The sequence below is a fragment of the Astyanax mexicanus genome, chromosome 3 (assembly GCF_023375975.1).
Source record: "Astyanax mexicanus isolate ESR-SI-001 chromosome 3, AstMex3_surface, whole genome shotgun sequence".
NCBI lineage: Eukaryota > Metazoa > Chordata > Actinopteri > Characiformes > Acestrorhamphidae > Astyanax > Astyanax mexicanus.
The window spans coordinates 3689508-3710565 of record NC_064410.1 but is presented as its reverse complement, the minus strand read 5'-3'; the positions used below and the strand labels follow the sequence as shown (position 1 = coordinate 3710565).

The window sequence follows — 21058 nt, the reverse complement described above, 5'->3', positions numbered from 1 at the left end:
AAAAGTATATATATACATATATACAAATATATGTGTATATAATACAAATATATGTATGTATATATATATGTATATATATTTATATATATTTTTTTATAATAGTCCTCAGGCGAGAGACCTCTACTCCACTTTGACTGCAGTAAAAACGTCTTATTAAACCAGTTCTGTATCAAATCAAACTGAAACATTCACAATATACACTAAAAAAACTCTCACAGTATCCTGCATTTAATATTAATCACATATAGTACTGAACTGTGGAAATCATTTCTAAAAATGTCTAAATATAACAAGTATGTCAATACTGTGCATGATTTAGTGAACACATATTTGGCAACATATTGCACGGCCTGAGTGAACTTCCAAACTACAGCCTGTGATCCGATTCCTGTTTTTGAGGCACATTTACACAAAAACATAAAACAGTAGACACTGAATGCTAAAACTCAATCACTTGGTGAAATGATATATTCATTGGTTTTCATTTAATATAACAACATAATATATTCTTTCATCGTAATTAATTAATATATATATATATTTTTTATATAATAGTGGATGATATGACAAGTTAAAGCCATTTAAATTATTTAAAATGTACCTGTTTAAAGCCTAGCAATATGCATGTACCCATACAGAAATTTGTACTGTAGTAAATTTAAAAAGTGTTAAAAAACAAACCTAAAAAATACTCAGTGAAGCATTTAGATGCTCTTATCTGGGGAGCTGTTAACTTGCGGTTTCTGAGGCTGGTAACTCTGATGAACTTACCAACAATAGGCAACAGAGGTAACTCTTGCTCTTCCTTTCCTGGGGAGGTCCTGATGAGTGCCATAATAAAATTTAAATTTCATTTTCAATGTGTGAGAAATTCAAGTAGAAAACACGTAAAAAAGCTTTACAATGCTGTGTCGCTTTGGCTGGGCAGTGTTTCAGGACGTTTGCACATTCTCTCTCTCTCTCTCTCTTTCTTTCTCTCTCTCATTCTATCTTTTTCTCTCTCTTTGCGCTTATAAAGTGCATTATAAGAGGGCGTTGTCTCCTGCTGGCGTTGACGCTGTAGTTTTTTCTCTGTTGCTGCTTTTAATTTAGGTAAAAATATCCCTATAAAATCTTCTGTAATTCCCTTTTAAAAATAGGTTGTACTTTTATGTCCATCTCCCGCTTATTGCAAAGTCAGACCGCCCCGCCCTCTGACACGCCTCCATAATGAAGCACGTAGTAGTCGTGGACGTACATCAACACGGCGATCGGCTGACCAATGATCAGGGAGATCCAGACTGCAGCGTTGCCGTAGTTACCCCTTAAGAACCGTCCCACAAATAAGGCAAGAGGAATCTAAAACGAAAACACAGATAAAGCAGATGAACATAACTGCTAGCTTACTCGTGGGTGATAACTGCATTAGTAAAAATCTGGGGGTTCAGTCTGACCTGGGCCATCATTCCCATAAATGCCCAGAGCCGAAACATCTTCAGTGGAATGCTCACGAGGTACTGGATACAAAGAGATTAAAAAATTAATAAAATAACTGTGAAGATCAGAAAACATCTTCTCTGTACAGTCAGAGCTGGTAATAGTGCTGGATCATATGGCTAAAATGTATTAAAAAAAATTAGAATATCATTGACAAGTTACTTTATTTCAGTAATTCAGTTCAAAATGTGAAACTCATTTATATATACGTTACTTTTGGCAGTGTGGGCAGTGTGCCAAGTCCTGCTGGAAAATAAAATCCACATCTCCATAAAAGCTGTCAGCAGAGGGAAGCATGAAGTGCTGTAAGATTGTCTGACCATCTGATCATCAGTAAATGTTACATTTCATTTGTAAATCAAGGGAGCAGAGTCTGGAGGAAGAGTGGAGAAACACACAGTCCAAACTGCTTGAGGTCTAGGGTAAAGTTTCCACCAATCAGTGATGGTTTGGAGAGACATGTCTGTCATCTGCTGCTGTTGATCCACTGTGTTTTATTATCAAGTCTAAAGTCAGTGCAGTTTTGTTTTCCCACAAAATCTTACAGCACTTCATGCTCCCCTCTGCTGCTGACAACTTTTATGTAGATGTGGATTTCATTTTCCAGCAGGACTTGGCACACTGCCCACACTGCCAAAAGTACCAATTGGTCTAATTATATAATATTCAACTGTTTCTGAGACACTGATTTTTGGGGGTTTTCATTGGCTGTGAGCCATATTCATCAACAATAAAAGAAATAAAGGCTAAAAATAAATCATATATTATGTTTTTATTAATATAATCTAGATTGAGGATTCAAGGCTTTTATTATGGAGTAATGGTGGATTAGCCACAACAGGCCTACTGAACTACTGATGCTAACAGTATTCCAAGCTGGATTAATCACTGATATTTGACAATAGATCAGTGAAACTATTCTGGTTAGTTAAACATTTTGCTGTTTGATACGATATGTGGTTAATATGATGATGTCTGTACTTTACTCATATCTTCAGTTATGAAGCTCAGAACACTGATATGTAGTTACCAGATTAATGCGATCCTTGATAAATGCTGGAATTATTTGATATGAATTAACAGAAAAATGTAAAACACACACTGGTGAAACAAACAAATACATGTAAGTGGCTGCTGTTAAATAAGGTAGATGCCACTTAAATTCCTGACAATAACATCTGCACGTTAAGTAGAGCATGAACGTTCTTACTGACCTCGTGAAAAAATGCAGAGACCAGGAACACAGCGATCTGGGCCGCCAGCTTGTTCACACCCTTCCTCAGCATGGGTTTATAAAAGTGTCTAAATAGAATTTAAAAAGCAGAGAAAATAAATCAATGTATTGCAAGGAAAATAAGTAACTGAAGCAAATGAAACTGTTTATTAAATCATAATATGGGTACAAAACAGGCATTAAAAACATACAGATCTCATACTTACCGGAGGCACCATTTGTGAACAGGGATATTCCAGTTGGCCCAAAAATAGGGGACTGTTTCTGAGTTCCTGCAAAGATAGGCATTGAACCCACAAGCATGTGATTAATAGTCTAGTGCTCTAACCCCTGAGCCACAACTCCCTAATGTAGACTATGGATAGGATGGGAAATTATCACCTGCCAAATTTACCCGGGTAAATTTTGGCAACCCACAAGCCACAGCATCGGGTTAGCAATTTGCATTTAATGTAGTACTAATACAACTGACCACCTCTAGCGTAGTATAAACAGGATTTTGAACATTAAAACATATATATTCACTGTTCAGCTACAGCGTAAGTATCAGCATCACTTGCCCCTGTTTGGCAATCTGGCAACCCATATAAGCCTTTTGTCTGGGGCAGAAAACTTTTCACACACTTGCTCACATATTTTACTGATTGCTCCTTTAAGCATACAGCGTGAGCTGTCACCAGTACACACATTTTCCAGAATCGCATAGTGTTTGTCTGGCTTTAGAAGGAAGTTAAATGAATGAATAAACTCACCACCAGTCTCTATAAAACTCCCGATCTCCAAACTGCATCAGCTCAGCCACGAAGTTCATGGATGAGTGGAAAAACCAATAGAAAAAGAGGAGCCATATCATGTGATTGGGGACCTGAAGGAGAAACAGAAAGGTAAGTACTTGCTGGGCTGCTAGGAGATACATGAACATGTCAGACATCAGAGATCATCAGGGATAAGGTAGATGAAGGGACTTATGTACTCACAGCAAGCTTCAGGAGGCGCTCTACCATCCTGGATAAGTCCATGTCCTGTTATAGGAGATATGAACTATTGATATTCATATAAATTTATGACTAAAACAAGCCTAACAGCACAGGAGAGAAGCAAAGTAGGACTTTACCTGAAAAGGCTTCATTGAGTTCTGAACTGTGGGAACCATCCACTAGAAAACAAACATATTAATGAACAATAATGTAATCATTTCAACAAATAAAAAAATAGTGTAATAAATTTTTCCTCATTCATATTCACCTGCTGTATCAGTCCAACTTGTAACTGCATCAAAAATAGCTGGAATGAAAAGAATCAATTTAAACATTACGAAACAATACTAAATATATATTATAAATACACTGCCTGGCCAAAAAAATGTAAATGATGTGTTGGTTGGTTGATGCTGCAGTTGGTCTGCTGGTTTAGGTTCAGCAACAGTATGTGCTTAAAGAATGAGGTCAGCTGACTACCTGAATATATACTGAATATAGACCAGGTTATTCCATCAATAGATTTATTTTTTCGTCCCTGATGAACACGAGCATATTCCAAGATGACAATGTAAAGCAGGATTCATGGAGCTGGAATTGTGAAAGAGTTCAGAGTTCAGGGAGCATGAGATCATCATTTATCATTTTCACACATGGATTGAGAGAGAGTTCACCACAGAGTCCAGATCTTAACCTCATTGAGAATCTTTGGGATGTGCTGGATGGAGAAGCGCTGCTTTGTGCAGTGGTCAGACTCTACCATCATCAATGCTGCTGCAACACTGGATTGAAATAAATCTTGTGACGTTGCAGAAGCTTATTGAAACAATGCCACAGTGAATGTGTAAACTGTAATCAAAGCTAAAGGGGATCCAAACAAATATTAGAGTGGCGACTTTTCTTGTGGCCAGGCAGTGTATTTATACACATAATATATACATACAGACTTTATACTGTATATATACAGACTGTAAATATGACAGAATTTCTCACCATCTCTATTAGTCTCCTGAGCAGAAAGCGTTTCCGTATCCGAGTAGATCGGGGGAAGTTGAGCTCGTAGCACAGTGTAGGGGCAAAGATAAAGTAGTAAATATCTAAATAAAAACAGAGAAATTCAACAGCACATGAAGAACACCTTATTTACACATTTAACACACCTAATGCTAATTTGAACTCAATGTTTAGGCCTGTCTAAACTTTTAAAAACTTACTTTTTGTTTTATTTAGTTAATTATAATAATAATTATATATATATATAAATATATATATATATATATATATATATATATATATATATATATATATATATATATATATATATATATATATATATAATTGGATTGGAATCAGACTCTATTTCTACAGAGATGTAGCAGTACTACCTCTGTGAGTGAGATTTCCTGGGTAGGTCACATTACTGTGTACTGCGCTGCCATTGGCCCGGTGAACAGATGGACCTGTGGAGAAGTAACATACTGTAGATCAGCGAAGCAGAGACAGAAAGAGAGAGGACCAAGATACACGTAGATCATCTTATCAAAACTACTGTACAACTCAATAAAAAAAAAAAAAAATAGAACTGCAGTGGCCTATCCAGCAGATGGCAGCATTATAAAGAAAGGCAGGTCAAGTTAATCTCCAGTCCTACAGCAAACAGTAACAGTGGAATGCATAGAGGAGTGTTTATGTGTGTGTAAGTGTGTGTGTGAGTGTGTGTGTGCCCCCGTGTTTGCTCCGTCAGTTTACCCAGGAACGGGTTTTCAATTATTGGGTCGCACACCCATGCACAAACACACAAACACACACTTACACTTCAGACGTGGTGAATGGAGATTAAAGCCTCATTCATTCACACTCTAGTTTGCCTCATGTTAATACATATATTTAATCAGCTGGATTAAACAAGTCAGCAATGAAAGCACACTGTCACTTCAGCACTAATTTTTTAACTAATTTTTACTAATTTTTAGTTAGTAGAACGTTTTCTGAATGTAACGGTTAACTTTTCTTACAACATTCCATTGTCAGGTGTTCTGGATATTCTTATTCTATTTTAAAACATTTTAAAACATTCTGCTAACATCGCTGCTACGTCACTTCTGTTAGAGTTTTAATTTTTAGGTTTGGGAATGACTTACTTTTAACATTACCATAATGTTAGTATACGTCTAGCTGGAAATGTTTTGTGAGAAAGGTTCTAATGACGCTAAGATGATGATTATCATTATTCTTGTAACTTTATTCCTGTAATATTACATGCTAACCTTCCTGGAGCCTAGGGCTGGGCGATAAGGCTCTAAAATAATATCAAGATATTTCAGGGTATTTTTGCGATAACGATATACTTGTATATACTATATAGGAAAACAGAAAAATAATTCATTAATTTCAGGAATATAGTATAAGAATATAACAGCATAATCAAAAGAAATAATATAGCATAAAATAATATAATGCAGCAAAAAATATTGCAGAATATTTAGTGCATGCAAATAAACTGCAAACTAAAACAGTTATACAATAAATACACTTAAAGCTTCACAGTAAATAATAGACCACTTTTAAGACAGAACATCTCTATTATCACGATATGGATTATTAATATCTCAATATTTCTTTATCACGATATATTGTATACGATATAATATTGCCCACCCCTACTGGAACCTTTTCAACAATGCTGTTAAACATTCTTATAATGTTCTTTTTTAGCTGGGAATATAACTCTACTGCCTCGGTCCACATGATTCTTTCACTTTCAGAGATGGCAGTGTATCTCTTAGCTTGTCCAGAAAAAGGTGTTCTTCAGTCGTGGCTCAATGCGCGAAATACTCCTCCCAGCTGTAGGGGGAGCCAATTGTGTTGCTTTAAATCAGCATCATCTTGTCTTCATTAATGACACTAGTGAAAAAGTCATAGCGCTAACATGCCACACTCCTGAGTCTTTGGTGAGAGTTATTCGAAGGCTCATATCTCTTCAGGGACCCAAATATTAAACGTTAAAAATGCTGTTTATCAATCAGTTCATCTTCATATTGCTTAAATACAGCAAGATACATTTTGAACTTTTATATTAGCAGGGATCTTCTGTCTCATTTGAGATGAAAGTCACGTGTAGGTTCTCACTAGTACTCACAGGAGTTAGAGCGGGACAGCTTGCGGGCCGTGGCCTGCCTGATTTCCCTGCACCACTTGTTGACGTCCTTATAGGAGAAGAGCTTCAGGAAGAGGATGGTGTAGACCCCCAGTGCAAAGACCCCACCCACTACAAACAAACACAAAACAGATTCATTCTAAACATCATCTAAACACAATACAGAACCAAGAGATAATCTTACTGCTTGATCTCCACCCCAGTTTCCAAACTTTTCCACAGAGAACTGGATGGAACAACACCATGTTTGGGGTCACCTATATAAAAATTACTTTAAAGCACAGCCAATCAGCTCTCCCTTCTGCCCCACCCCTAAACCCATACATCACCCAGTGCCCCTCCCAAACTACCCCTCCCATTTTTTATCCTTTTTCAAATTTGAGCTGAGGGTGGAGTCAGCTAAAATCAGGGGGGTTTGGTGCTGTGGAGTCTGGGATGAGGATGCTTTGTCCAATATGTTTAAATTGGGATGCTTTTGTTGTTAAAAATAATCAAATCTTTACAGCAATGCTCCACAATCTAGTAGAAAAAATGTGATGGCCAGTAGACACAGTTTCTCCAACAAAAGCAGAGTTTTAAACATTTTTTTTAAATACTGTACTCTGAGATTTGGTCCAATATGCCCATATTGTGTAGATCTAAAACACTTCATATTTAAAACCATAACAGGGACATACAGCTCTGGAAAAAAATAAGAGGTCACTTCAGTTTCTGAATTAATTTCTCTGATTTTGCTATTTATAGGTTTATGTTTGAGTAAAATTAACATTATTGTTTTATTCTATGAGTTACACACAATATTTCTCCCAAATTCCAAATAAAATATTGTCATTTAGAGCATTTATCCGAAGAAAATGAGAAATGGCTGAAATAACAAGAAATATTCACAAAGTTTTAAGAGTTCAGAAATCAATATTTGGTGGAATAACCCGTGGTTTTTAATCACTGTTTTCATACATGTTGGCATCATGTTCTCCTCCACCAGTCTTACACATTGCTTTTGGATAAATTTATGACTACTCCTGGTGCAAAAATACAAGCAGTTCAGTTTGGTTTGATGGTTTGTGATCATCCATCTTCCTCTTGATTATATTCCAGAGGTTTTCAATTTGGTAAAATCAAAGAAACTCATCATTTTTAAGTAGTCCCTTATTTGTTTTCGTATTTTTTTCTAAATTAAATGATGTCCTACCGGGGGTCATGGAGCTCAATGTAAGGACGGTGGCTGGCGGAAAGCACAAAACGGCACTGAGATTGACAAAATGAAGGAATGTTCCAGCACCCTCTGAGATGGTACCCTGAAAGAAAACGGCACAAAAATAAAAAGATCACGTCAAGCTTTTAGAAGTCATCTCAGGAGGATGTGTCTCACTGTGACTATGACTGATTCTATGATAACAGCTTCAATAAGAACCGCACATCATGACAGATTTCATGCACAGTTTCACAGATGTCTCTATTGGTCTCAGTCATTACAGCGTGACACTCACCACAGCCAGCCTCCGCTCCGTGTACAGAGCTGCCATTATGAACACGTTGGACGCTGCAAAAGCACATAAAGCAAACCCACAAATCAGACACATTTCATAACCTTATGATGGGTTAAGTAGAGGAGGCAAGGGAAATGAATGCTGTAGAGAAATTATGGGTATTCGGCAATTATTATTAATTAAACAGCTGTAGCTCCATATTCAATACACAGTTATGCATTAGAGTGCATTAGAAAACATATATAGCAAAATAACTAACTCATTAATTTAATACATAACAAATCTCAGCAATTTTCAGCATCTCAGTTGGTTTAAAAATGCATTTTATGCATACTCAAAACATACTCATAAAGTATGCACAGTACCAGTCAAATTTGGACACATTTTTTTCATTCAATGTTATTTTTTTGTATATATATATTTTTTTTCCTACATTGTAATTTAATACAGAAGTGATCCAGACTATGAAGGAACTCATAAGGTAACAAGTGTTAAACAAACCAAAATACTCTGTGAAGCATTTAAATTGCACTTATCTGAGGAGGTGTTAACTTGTGGCTTCTGAGGCTGGTAACTCTAATAAACTCTTGCTCTTCCTTTCCTGAAGCAGTCCTGATGAGTGCCAGTTCCATCATTATAGTCTTTTTAATGTGTTCTTTGCGACTGCAAACTTTTTTTGTTCCTTTACTTAGTTGAGTAGTTCTTGCTTCTCATAATCTGGATTAGAACATTACTCTATAAATATTCACTATTCACTGTATACCTGTAACTCTACCTCTTCACTACTTTACTTTACAACTGATGCTCTCAAACACTTTATTAAGAGACAAGAAATTCAAGTTCAACTCTTGATGAGTTCAGCACAGCTGTTACCTGAAAGCCTGTATTCCAGGTGACTCTACTTTAATAAAGCTGACTGAGAAAATCCAGCAGACAAAAAATCGTATAGGAAATAAAAAGTACATTAAAAAAATACATGCTTCTCTTATTTTAAATAATCAATTGTCATACTAAAATAAATCTAATTGTAGAACTTGATAACTGGTGGCCAGTGGTGTCCTGCATCATTACCGATGATGAGGCATGGAGCAGGCCAGCTGTACGGGTCTTTTAAGAAAAGAGAGACCACCTGGATTGGGTCTACAAGTATCCCATATCTGTAGAAATTAAAAGACAAAATTGACACCAATCAAACACCATAATCAAACAGTGTAGCAGTGATTATCAGAGAAAGAAATACAGTTGATGGATATTTAAAATAAAAACATATTCATGCAGAAATACAGCTCTGGAAAAAATAAATAAAAAATGATCAGTTTCTCTGATTTTGCTATTTATAGGTTTATATTTGAGTAAAATGAACATTGTTGTTTTATTCTATAAACTACAGACAACATTTCTGCAAATGCAAAGAAATCCAAATCATATTCATAAAGTTTTAAAAGATCAGAAATCAATATTTGGTTGAATAACCCTGTTTTTCAATCACAGTTTTCGTGCATCTTGGCATCATGTTCTCCTCCACCAGTCTTACACACTGCTTTTGGATAACTTTATGCTGCTTTACTCCTGGTGCAAAAATTTAAAGAGTTCAGTTTGGTGGTTTGAGATCATCCATTTCCTTCTTGATTATATTCCAGAGGTTTTTAAATTGGTAAAATCAAATAAACTCATATTTGTAAGTGGTCTCTTATTTTTTTTCCAGAGCTGTATATATGCCCAAGCTCACATAGTGGCAACATGTTAGGTCACATTTGTAAGGCACGGTCGCTGCCACTTCCTGATGTGCACACTGTGGTGGGAAGTTGATCTGTTTATCTAACTCTGCAGCTTCTTTCGTAATGGCTGTAAACTGAACCAATGAACAGCAGTGGGTGCCCCGGTTATCTAGTGTTTACACTATAATATGTGTGTAGTATATGACACACTCTGAGAAACACGCACGTTAGATTGAACTGGCAAGATAAATTCCTGAATATGCGGCTAATGCTAATGCTAATGCTGCTGCACCCAGCCTTAGTGCTGGAGAAACTTTACTAAAAACTCACCCATATACACCCGTTATTTTGTTTCAGTAGTGTATTCTTCATATTATATATTGTTTCACCTTAATGTTTTGTCATATCAATAAGAATATCACTACTGCAAAAAAAAAAAAAAAAAAACCCTGAAATATCGTGAAATTTTTACTTTGACATGAGGCTCCAGGTGCTGCCACTATCACTGGGAGATTGCTGGTTCGAATCCTGGTCATGCAGCTTGCCATCAATTGTATCAGAACCGGGTCACTGCGCTTTTCTCCGAGCGAACTATGATGCTACTCAGCAGCAGTTTAAAAAAAGGGGCAGTGGCTAGCTTCAAATGTATTGGAGGAGGTGTGTGCTGGTCTTCACCCTACTGGTGTTGGGGTATTACTAGAGATATTGGGGGTTGTACTGATACCCATGTACATTTAAACAATTTTATATATATATATATAAAAAATCAGAAGATGTAACTGATGTATTCTCTGATGGGACTTTGCTCACTTACTTTATAAGATTCTCCAGGAAAAGGCGTGCATTGGACAAAACCTACAAAAAAAGAAAGAAAAATGGGTGTCAATTGGTTAATCACTTGTTTTCTTCCTTTCTTTCTTATGATTATCTCTTTTTTATCACACGTTCTGAAGCTGCTCCGATCATCACTGTCACAGGGTGGATCTAAACTGGGATCAAAGTTCTCAGCTAAACAATACAAAACACTGGGCTGTCTTATCAACTAATCCAACCATGGCCTGATAACAGCAGCCATAAAGGTAAATAGGTGAAAAGGTACCATCAGAGAACACCTTTACATACGTCTACTAAAGAAAACAAAGTGGTGCCTATTGTACTGCTGCCCAGAGAGAAGCATGAAGTGCTGTTAGATTTTCTTTGATGGACTTGATAATAAAACACAGTGGATCAACACCAGCAGATGACATGTCTCTCCAAACCATCACTGATCATCAGTAAATTTTATATTTCATTTGGAAATCAAGGGAGCAGAGTCTGGAGGAAGAGTGGAGAGACACACAGTCCAAACTGCTTGAGGTCTAGTGTGAAGTTTCCACCAATCAGTGATGGTTTGGAGAGCAGCACACACTCAGAGTGTCACGGAGAACGTGATCAGAAGGTTGCCAGAGTGGACAGGCCATATTACTCCCGTGGGTGTGTGCCAACAAGAACCCACGCTGTTTATGGTGTGCCAGAGGTCAGTAGGTGAGAGACTGGGGTAAAGGCTGAGGAGGATATGAGAGGAAAATGCACCAGAGGGTCGGTCGGGAAAACGTTTCATCACTGCCAAAATCAAAAACTATAAAAAATTCTAAATCTTGTTTTACTGTTATGAGTTAAAATGTTTTAATATGTTATATACTAATGATTGCAATTATATGTGGGTAACTGATCATAAACCAGCTCTGAAACTGTATAGACATGCAGTAGCATTCAACTTCCTCTACGACAGTCTGGGTAAAACAAGAAGTACATGTGTTAACTTTCACAGAAAAAAACAAGTGGTCTACAGAGAGCAGATTCTGAGAAAGACAAAAAATATTTCCAGAATACACTACAGCAACAAAATGAAAATTATTATTTTTTGTGCATATGATATGATATGGCACACTCCTAACTGAGATATTAAAAAATACCTTAGTTCTCTCCACAGTAATACTAGCTAGCTCGTTGCCAACCTTAGTTCTTTCCTCAGTAATATTAGCTAGCTCTCTTCGCTAACCTTAGTTCTCTGCTTTGTTATATTAGCTAGCTCCACGCTAACCTTAGTTCTCTCCTCAGTATTATTACCTAGCTCGCCACTTACCTTAGTTCTCTCCTCAGTAATATTAGCTAGCTCGCCGCTAACCTTAGTTCTCTCCTCAGTAATATTAGCTAGCTCGCCGCTAACCTTAGTTCTCTCCTCAGTAATATTAGCTAGCTCGCCGCTAACCTTAGTTCTCTCCTCAGTAATATTAGCTAGCTCGCCACTTACCTTAGTTCTCACCTCAGTAATATTAGCTAGCTCGCCGCTAACCTTAGTTCTCTCCTCAGTAATATTAGCTAGCTCGCCGCTAACCTTAGTTCTCTCCTCAGTAATATTAGCTAGATCAGTGTTTCTCAACCAGGGTGCCGCGGCACCCTGGGGTGCCGTCTGGCTTCATCGGGGGTGCCGTCAAAATATTTCGCATCACGTGCATATTTCCTTTCCAGAGTCAGCGCGTGTCGGTGTGTGTCCCAATTCACAGGCAGCATACTCTGGAGGATGCGACCCACAGAGATAGGCGGTGTATTACTGCGCAGCTGTGACGCAATCTGTCTTCGAATACAGCCTCCGAAGGATGCGGCCCCTAAATTGGGACACACTGTAAAGTTTTTCCCCCACGCGATGCACTGCGAGAGTAGTGTGAAGCGCTCAAGCTCGCATGGAACGTTTTTTTTTTAAAGAAGACTGCAGGTTCAGATAACTCTGAATCGGAGCCATTAACTTCTTCATCCAGTGGTAGTTCAGCAGTGAGTGTAGCAGAGTATTTCACTCGTTTGAAAAGTCTGCAGGTTTCGCGCTAATTGTAAATAACCCCCCCACCCCCCCTTCTCACCTGAAATAAAATATTCCGCCAGCAACTCTCCTCGTCATCCCCCCCCATTTGTAAACTGGGGTGCCTTGAGATTTTGCATACTTTTAAAGGGTGTCGTGATAGAAAAAAGGTTGAGAAACGCTGAGCTAGATCACCGCTAACCTTAGTTCTGTCCTCAGTAATATTAGCTAGCTCGCCACTAACCGTAGTTCTCTCCTCAGTAATATTAGCTAGCTCGCCACTTACCTTAGTTCTCGCCTCAGTAATATTAGCTAGCTCGCCACTTACCTTAGTTCTCTCCTCAGTAATATTAGCTAGCTCGCCACTTACCTTAGTTCTCTCCTCAGTAATATTAGCTAGCTCGCCGCTAACCTTAGTTCTCTCCTCAGTAATATTAGCTAGCTCGCCACTTACCTTAGTTCTCTCCTCAGTAATATTAGCTAGCTCGCCGCTAACCTTAGTTCTCTCCTCAGTAATATTAGCTAGCTCGCCGCTAACCTTAGTTCTCTCCTTAGTAATATTAGCTAGCTCGCCACTAACCTTAGTTTTCTCCTCTGTAATATTAGCTAGCTTGCCCCTAACCTTAGTTCCTTAGAGGGCCACTGTGTTTTCCCACCGGCATAAAAAAAAATACCTAGAGCAAATTTCGTGTAAATTTAAGACAATTTAAGAATTTATTAGGACCCGCGGGAACCCTGTATTACTATTACTGAACAAAAACTGTTAAACAAAGATCATTAAAAATGTTAGGTTTGATGAAACGGGCTCTTATCAGGACCCTGCCAGGAAAGGAAGATCAAGAGTTCCCTCTGTTACACGGGATAAGTTCATCAGAGTTACCAGCCCCAGTAAGACATCACATTTATTTCAATATCGTTTAGCTAGACCTAGATAGACTCCCATCTGTCAGTACTTGAACTTTGCTCTGGGTCTCTGACTCTCCTCATGAGTGTTGAAATGCTGCTCTTCTCAGACAGTAGAAGAGAATGTATGGCTGTAGAGCTGTATTGTGAAAGCTGAAGTGTCTTGGCGTCATTACACTGTCGCACTTGAACTTGAGTCTAGTGTACGAAATTTAGTTAAAAGTGGATGAAAGAGCCAGAAAATACATGGGCAGCAGTACAGTTTGGAGATGCAATTGCTGATGCAGTTTATCAGCCAAGAATGTGTTTGTTTGAAATTTGACGATGCTCGTTATCAATAGTGATGGGACGATATGATTCCGATATAAAACTGATATAAAACTGCTAATACTGATACAAATAAAAGGGCTCTTTTAGTTTATAATTAGTACTATGATTAAAGTTACATAATAAGGCTGAAACAGAACACACAGCTTTTTTAAAAGTATACACAAGTGCATTTAATGTAAATGCATTCTAAAGTCATTTATTTGACACACTTTATATACAAACACACAGTAGTTTTCTTTCAAATTAAATATTAATATAATTTTTTTGACACGTAGTGTAGTGGATTAGGTGCAATCTCTAACGGCTAACCGGCGAAGCTAACTGTATTTCCGAGCTAAATTAATCCCTGTTTTTTAATAACAGATTGATTTATTAGTGCTGGTTACAGTGGGTAGGATCTTTGGTGTGATATTTAATGTGGACTATGGCTGTAGTTCACTTGAGATGGCTATTTCGTTCACAATGCCGGAATGCTGTTGACGACACAATGCTAGCTAGGCTAACAGACTGCAGATGTTAATGAATATGGCTAACGCTAACTAGCGATGCTAACTGTATTTCTGAACTAAATTAATTGCTGTTTTTACCAACAGATGGGTGTGTTTGTGCTGGTTAGTGTTTGTAGATCCTGTGGTTTCAAAGGATATGTGGATTATGACTATATAGTTTACACCAGTCTGTAGTTAAATACCTTTACAACAACAGAATGCAGTTGTGGGTCCAATGCTAGCTAGGCTAACAGATTGCTGTTAAGCCATTTATACGTTTTAATACCTAAAATTATGCAGAGTGTAGGTGACATGCAGACATACACTGATTCCTCCTGAAGCTTTTATAAGTGTAGGATTAACTGTAGGTCATAATCAACATAGTGATCTAGACATTGCACAATGTTACAGATGTTTGTCTTTCTATAATCATGTTCAAATATAAAGCCATATATTGTAATATAAAAGTGCCAGCCTGTACCTGTGGACCAACTGTCTTGCTAAGGTAAATTTCTGGGCCATTCTAACAAGTGGGTGCCATTTCTGTCCCTAGGAAATTACATGTATAAATGTGCACATAAATTAACCTTAAAATACATTTTATTATTAGGCATAGTGTCTTGTACATTGGCCTAATTGTAAAAAAAAAATTAATTGTAAAAAACATGAATAAAAACTACTTAGAATACTAAAAAAAGCGCATATTAAAATCCTTCAAAAACCACCTCTATTTGCAAGCACTCTTCTACACCAGTGTCTCTAAAAGAGAACACCTGTTCACAATACTATAATCTTAGTGCAGAACACTGTCTGTATCTGTGTGTTTGTGTTTGTATGTGTGTGTGTGTGTGTGTGTGTGTATTCCATGCAGCCCATAGTTCTGTTCTGCCAGGTGGAGGGACTCCAGGATTCACCAAGGTGGTAGGAGAATAGGACAGATAAAAATAACCACAGTTAGCTCTGAGTGATGCCTTAAAACAATGTCATGTTCATGCTGAGGGTCAGGTAGCAGGCAATGCTACTGGATTTTAGCGGAAGGTGTCCTTCCGCTAAAATTCACTTTATTTTCTTCTTTGAGTTGAACTCTTCCTCAAAGTCCATTGTCTGCAGTAACTAGTAAAAGAAAATGTTCACAAAAAAACGAGTCGGTCAGGAAAAGCACCCGTGAGAATTAGTATTCATGGCCCCGCCCACCTCTGCTTGCGACTGCCCAGAGACCGAACTGAAGCCGGGCAGCGACGCCGTCTCGTCAGATAGGAGCTAACAGCGCTAGGAACAGCATGGAAGTTTGTTCCTTTGTTATTTGTGCGAATAACACATCAGTGTTATATGCTTTACCCAGTAATTCAGAGCTAAGGAACAAATGGTTAGAATTTGTCTATGGAACACCACCAGATTTTTTATCTCTGGACCTGAACTACCCACCTCTGTGTGTAAGTAACTATAGGTTTACATAGGATCTCTGGTGGATTTGGCGTTTTACAGAGACTCTAAGACTAGGTCAGTGGCTGAACTGTACTTAGCAGAGCATTACATGTTGTAAAGTAACATACAGTATGATGACATTGCAAAGACTGCTATTAAGTGTAAAAAATGTCTTTATTTGTAAACATTTTTCTAACTGTTGTCCGTTTCGCTGCCTTGCAGTGCTGTTAGCCAATTAGAGGCGATATGTTTGCATATATGAATATTCATGAGCAGGAGCCGATATCCTATCGTTTCCCCCCACACACCTCAACTGGACTAAAGCAGTGTTATACCGGATCACCAAAGCACTTTTTTTTTTCACAAAAAACAGCTCACATGACATTCACTCATACTAGAAACCACAGCTAGACATTTTATAGTGAATGAAAAAAAAATATGGAATGAGACCTTTAAGAAATCCAGCAATGTTAAAGCAGGGACACCACATTAGAATTTGCAGAGAAGAGTGAAGAGCAATTTCAGGGTTAGGAAACACTTCCCTGTGCAATAAAAGCCTGACACACAATCAGCATTTGACCTTCAGTAACGCAGTTCATTGTCAGTTTGCCGCTGGCAGGCTTCAGTGCTGAAGAGTGAATTATTGCTCATGCTGAGTTAATGGCCGATAAACTGGGTCAGTGCTATGAGAAGCCCAGTATGCTGGAGAATGTACAACACAATTATGTATTATGTTTGTAAAGCTGATTAATCGGTCAGTCATCAACAAGGCTTCTTACACACACTCTAATGCATTTAATTGTATTGATAATTAAATGCTTATCTGACTGCTTATATTACAGGTTGTTTATGTATATGGAGAGGGTGTGTGACATACAATATGATATTGCTTCTATAAATGACAGTACTATAAGCTTTTTATAGCATGATATGTACTATATGTTAGGACAGGTGGACAATATGGAAAAAAAATCATCATGATACACACTATGCATCATGGTATATATATATTTTTTTGTAAAATATGTCTCTGTCTCAACCTGCAGCTATGGAAAAAATTAAGAGACCACTTCAGTTTCTGAATCAGTTTCTCTGATTTTGCTATTTATAGGTTTATGTTTCAGTAAAATGAACATTGTTGTTTTATTCTATAAACTACAGACAACATTTCTCCCCAATTCATGTAGCTGAATACAAATTTGTATTTGCATTTGTTCTGGTCTAAGATTCTAGAGCTCTAATGCTCTAAAAATCGACTGCCCAAAAATCACACTGTTCCTTTAATACTTAAAATTTAAAAGAATTATTAAATAAATGTATTTACACTGCCTGGACAAAAACAAAAGTTGCCACCTGGATGTAAGTAAGTAAATGATGTGGGGTTGGTTGATGCTGCAGTTGGTCTGCAGGTTTAGGTTCAGCAACAGTATGTGCTGAAAGAATGAGGTCAGCTGACTACCTGAACATAGGCCAGCTTATTCCATCAATGGATCAATTTTTTCTTCCATGATGGCACGGATATATTCCAAGATGACAATGTATAACAGGATTCATGGGGGAGGAATTGTGAAAGAGTTCAGAGTTCAAGGAGCATGAGATCATCATTTATCATTTTCACACATGGATTGAGAGAGAGTTCACCACAGAGTCCAGATCTTAACCTCATTGAGAATCTTTGGGATGTGCTGGATGGAGAAGCACTGCTTTGTGCAGTGGTCAGACTCTACCATCATCAATGCTGCTGCAAGATCTTGGTGAAAAATTAATAAATTAATGCAACACTGGATTGAAATAAATCTTGTAGCATCGCAGAAGCTTATTGAAACAATGCCACAGTGAATGTGTTCTGCAATCAAAGCTAAGGACGGTTCAACCAAACCAAGGCAGTTCTTACCAGCATGACCACACACCAGTTGAGGATGCCTCTGTAGTTGCTGTAGCCACTCTCTGAGCTGAGCAGAGACTCCTGTAGCCGATGGCAGCTGAAAGAACATCAGAGAAAGAGGAATATCATTACCACAGCTTCTCACTTCGCACAAGAACCAGCCATGTCCTTGAGCTAATTCACAATTCATTATAGACGACTTAGAAGGACTGAATGTCTGAACAATCAGCAGAGTGAAGAGCACTTGGTGTAGGGAAGGATTGTGTTGAAACGTTTGTAATGCAGTTCAACATTTTCTGATGAAGAAATTCTGTGTGGTAACAGACAGCTGCGTTTTGAAAACTCGTAAGAGATTTATGATGCTGCTGAAGATGCCAACTAAAGGTCAGTCTTTGGTCAGTGACATTTAACCGCACTGTCTTGGTTTTAGCTAGCTAGAATTTAATGAAATTAATTAAATTAAATTCTAACCATATTTAAACTATATAATTTTATTTGTAAAAAAAATCCGGTATTAATGTATGTTCTAACAGAGAACATTGAGTTAAGGTTCCAGGAAGGTTAGCCTGTTATTTTTTTTTTAGGAATAATGTTCTGAAAATGTGTGACAACATAATGGTTTGTACACAATGCTATTACAATATATCTTACACAGTGTTTTCATTTATATAAACAATAACCTTATGGATTTTTTTAAGTAACAACTGATCCCCAGAAACACTAACCATCTGTTAATACATTGTTTAGACCTGTGTATTTACATCCCAGCTTCATAGCTCAATCCCAGCCAGTCAAATGCTGCCTTATATTACCTCAGATGTCAAAGTTTAGCATTGTTTATTTAGTCTCAGGTTAGCACTGTTAGCTACGTGTATACCAGTTGATAATAATACATTAAACCGCATTGTTCTCATCCATACACCATGGAAACATGTCCACAGATAGTATTACAGTATGACAGTACTGTGTATCTAAATAATGTAATGAAACACTAACAGATGAAAGTGATAATAAAATGTGTACTGTATTTTCTGACTATAACGGGCACTTAAAATCCTTTAATTTTCCCAAAATCAACAGTGCACCTTATGTATGAATTCTAGCAGAATTCTACCAGTCAGGTAGGTGTTAAGGAGCAGTAAAGCCACTCTGCTAAAGTACTGTTTTCTATGGGTGAGTTTTCAATGAAGTTTCTTCAGCACTAAGGCTGGGAGCAACAGCACTAGCATTAGCCGCTAACCGCTAATTGGACCAATTAACTAGACCCATTAGAAGGAAAACATGTCAACACTGTAACACTGTAATTAGGCAAAAAGACTTAATAATTCATACCAAACAATGACATTTCCTTTTTGCTATTAAAGTTATGCAGTGGTAAAACAAAAAATCTGAAAATTTACGAAAAGCACGACATTTCTATTCAGTATCATTCATTTTTCTATAATCTTGCATTCGTAGAGTGCATATACTTCTGGTAAAATGTGGTATATATATATATATATATATATATATATATATATATATATATATATATATATATATATATATATATATGATTTTACTATTTATAACTATATATTTGAGTTAATTGAAATTGTGGTTTTATCCTGTATACTACTGACAACATTTGACATTGACAATAACAGTCGGTCTGTTAGATCGTGGGGGGTTATGGCTGTTCTACCTGTAGCCCCCCGCTCTTCCGTCGTGACAGACCCCCCTTTCATTCTGTACCGGAGAGAATGATGCCCCGCGGTCTTACCTCAGTCTGTCCTTAACATCGTTACTGCCCTTGTGTCTGCGCGCGGACCCCGGCGCGTCCTGCTCCCCCTGCCCGCCGGGGCCGCTCGCTTTGCCCCCGTTCGCCTGTCTCGCGCTCGCCCCCGTCGCCTCTCCGGAGATGGTGGTTCTCCGTCGGCGCGTGGAGGGGCCTCGCTCATTCCGGTCACCCATGATTCCGCTTCACGGTGCCGCGGAGAGACACATGGCAGCACTGCAGCCCGGCCGCGCACCGCCACTCACACTGATCCGCCCAGCATCAGAGAGAGAGAGAGAGATACTGAGAGAGAGAGAGATACTGAGAGAGAGAGAGAGAGATACTGAGAGAGAGAGAGAGAGAGAGAGAGAGAGAGAGAGAGAGAGAGAGAGAGACTAAGAGAAAGAGAGAGATACTGAGAGAGAGACAGATACTGAGAGAGAAAGAGAGAGAGATACTGAGAGAGAGATACTGAGAGAGAGAGATAGAGAGATACTGAGCGAGAGTGAGAGATACTGAGATACTTTGAGAAAAAGAGAGATTTTAGAGAAACTCATTACCTCATTAAATAAATAAAATTGTTTTATGAGAAAAAAAAAATTATTTCTATGTATTTCTTATATTCATACTTAGTTCAATTTGATCAGTACACAGACACATCACAATATGCAGATCAGTCAATCAATAGTGCTATTAGAGGCACACCCTCCTGCCCCACCTCTAAACCCATACATCACCCATTTCTCTTCCCAAACTACCCCTCCCATTTTTTTTTACTCTTTTCAAATCTGAGGGTGTCAGCAAAAATCAGGGTATTTTGTTCCCCACAGTTAACACAGTTAAAAGGATGGCCACTTGCATCAGCTGTGATTGGCTGGGCAGTTTTAGGATGTGCTAAAAGGGAGCGCTGTGATTGGCTCAGTTCATTATTAGTCAACATTTTATTAAAATGGCTCAGGTGTCCAATTTCCCCAATTACTACAGCTCCTTCTCTATATGCCTTCTCCTCCTCCTCCTCTCCTCTAAGAGGAAAGGAGAAAGATGATTAGAGGAGGAGTAGAAAAGTTTTTGGAGGCAGCCTGTGTGTAAATCACTGGTGGTGGGCTTGTAAATAAAGCCACGCGCTTATTTGTTTTCATCAGGTCAACCAGGATGTGTGACAAGAATCGCACCAATCAGATTTAGCCTATCCGACGCGCGTCCACCAATCAGGAGGCAGACAGAGGGCGGGCTCTGCAGTAAAGGTTGGTTTACCCACAGACGAAGGGAAGGCAGTGGGCAGAGTTGCCAGATGCGTGGTTTTCCCTCCAAATTTGGCTTGATTGAAAATCCAGTCGTGGATGAAAAATCAGGGGTGGCGGGGTGCATTTTTTTTCCCGTTTT

General features: G+C 38.1%; 1 protein-coding gene and 1 long non-coding RNA gene across 6 annotated transcripts; both read right to left on the bottom strand.

The window, feature by feature from the left end:
- Positions 1–205: 205 nt before the first annotated feature.
- Positions 206–19972, bottom strand: dgat1a (diacylglycerol O-acyltransferase 1a). Its single transcript, XM_022668015.2, has 17 exons — positions 19682–19972; positions 17929–18016; positions 10867–10907; positions 9406–9491; positions 8335–8387; positions 8037–8142; positions 6827–6955; positions 5073–5147; positions 4681–4784; positions 3956–3994; positions 3825–3866; positions 3688–3732; positions 3463–3575; positions 2917–2982; positions 2691–2778; positions 1434–1496; positions 206–1338 (listed from the first exon to the last, which is right to left on the bottom strand). Exons 1-17 carry the CDS (start codon positions 19870–19872, stop codon positions 1177–1179), a joined length of 1491 nt encoding a protein of 496 aa, XP_022523736.1. The 5' UTR covers positions 19873–19972; the 3' UTR covers positions 206–1176.
- Positions 10946–13567, bottom strand: LOC125799414 (uncharacterized). 5 transcript variants are annotated; one of them, XR_007438311.1, is made up of 3 exons: positions 13133–13567; positions 12178–12429; positions 10946–12135 (listed from the first exon to the last, which is right to left on the bottom strand). It is a non-coding gene; the product is annotated as an uncharacterized LOC125799414 (long non-coding RNA). The 5 variants fall into 5 exon arrangements; XR_007438312.1 differs by having other exon boundaries at positions 12220–12429; XR_007438315.1 differs by lacking the exon at positions 10946–12135 and having other exon boundaries at positions 12150–12315; positions 12358–12429.
- Positions 19973–21058: the final 1086 nt, after the last annotated feature.

What these genes read in the sequence shown, in the direction of transcription:
- dgat1a (XM_022668015.2), bottom strand. Translation starts at nt 19,872, where the DNA reads ATGGGTGACCGGAATGAGCGAGGCCCCTCCACGCGCCGACGGAGAACC. An exon ending in TTCCTGGAGAATCTTATAAA is followed by an intron (nt 9,492 to 10,866) that starts GTAAGTGAGCAA and finishes TAATTTCTACAG; the next exon opens with ATATGGGATACTTGTAGACC. An exon ending in AAGTTGGACTGATACAGCAG is followed by an intron (nt 3,867 to 3,955) that starts GTGAATATGAAT and finishes TTTGTTTTCTAG; the next exon opens with TGGATGGTTCCCACAGTTCA.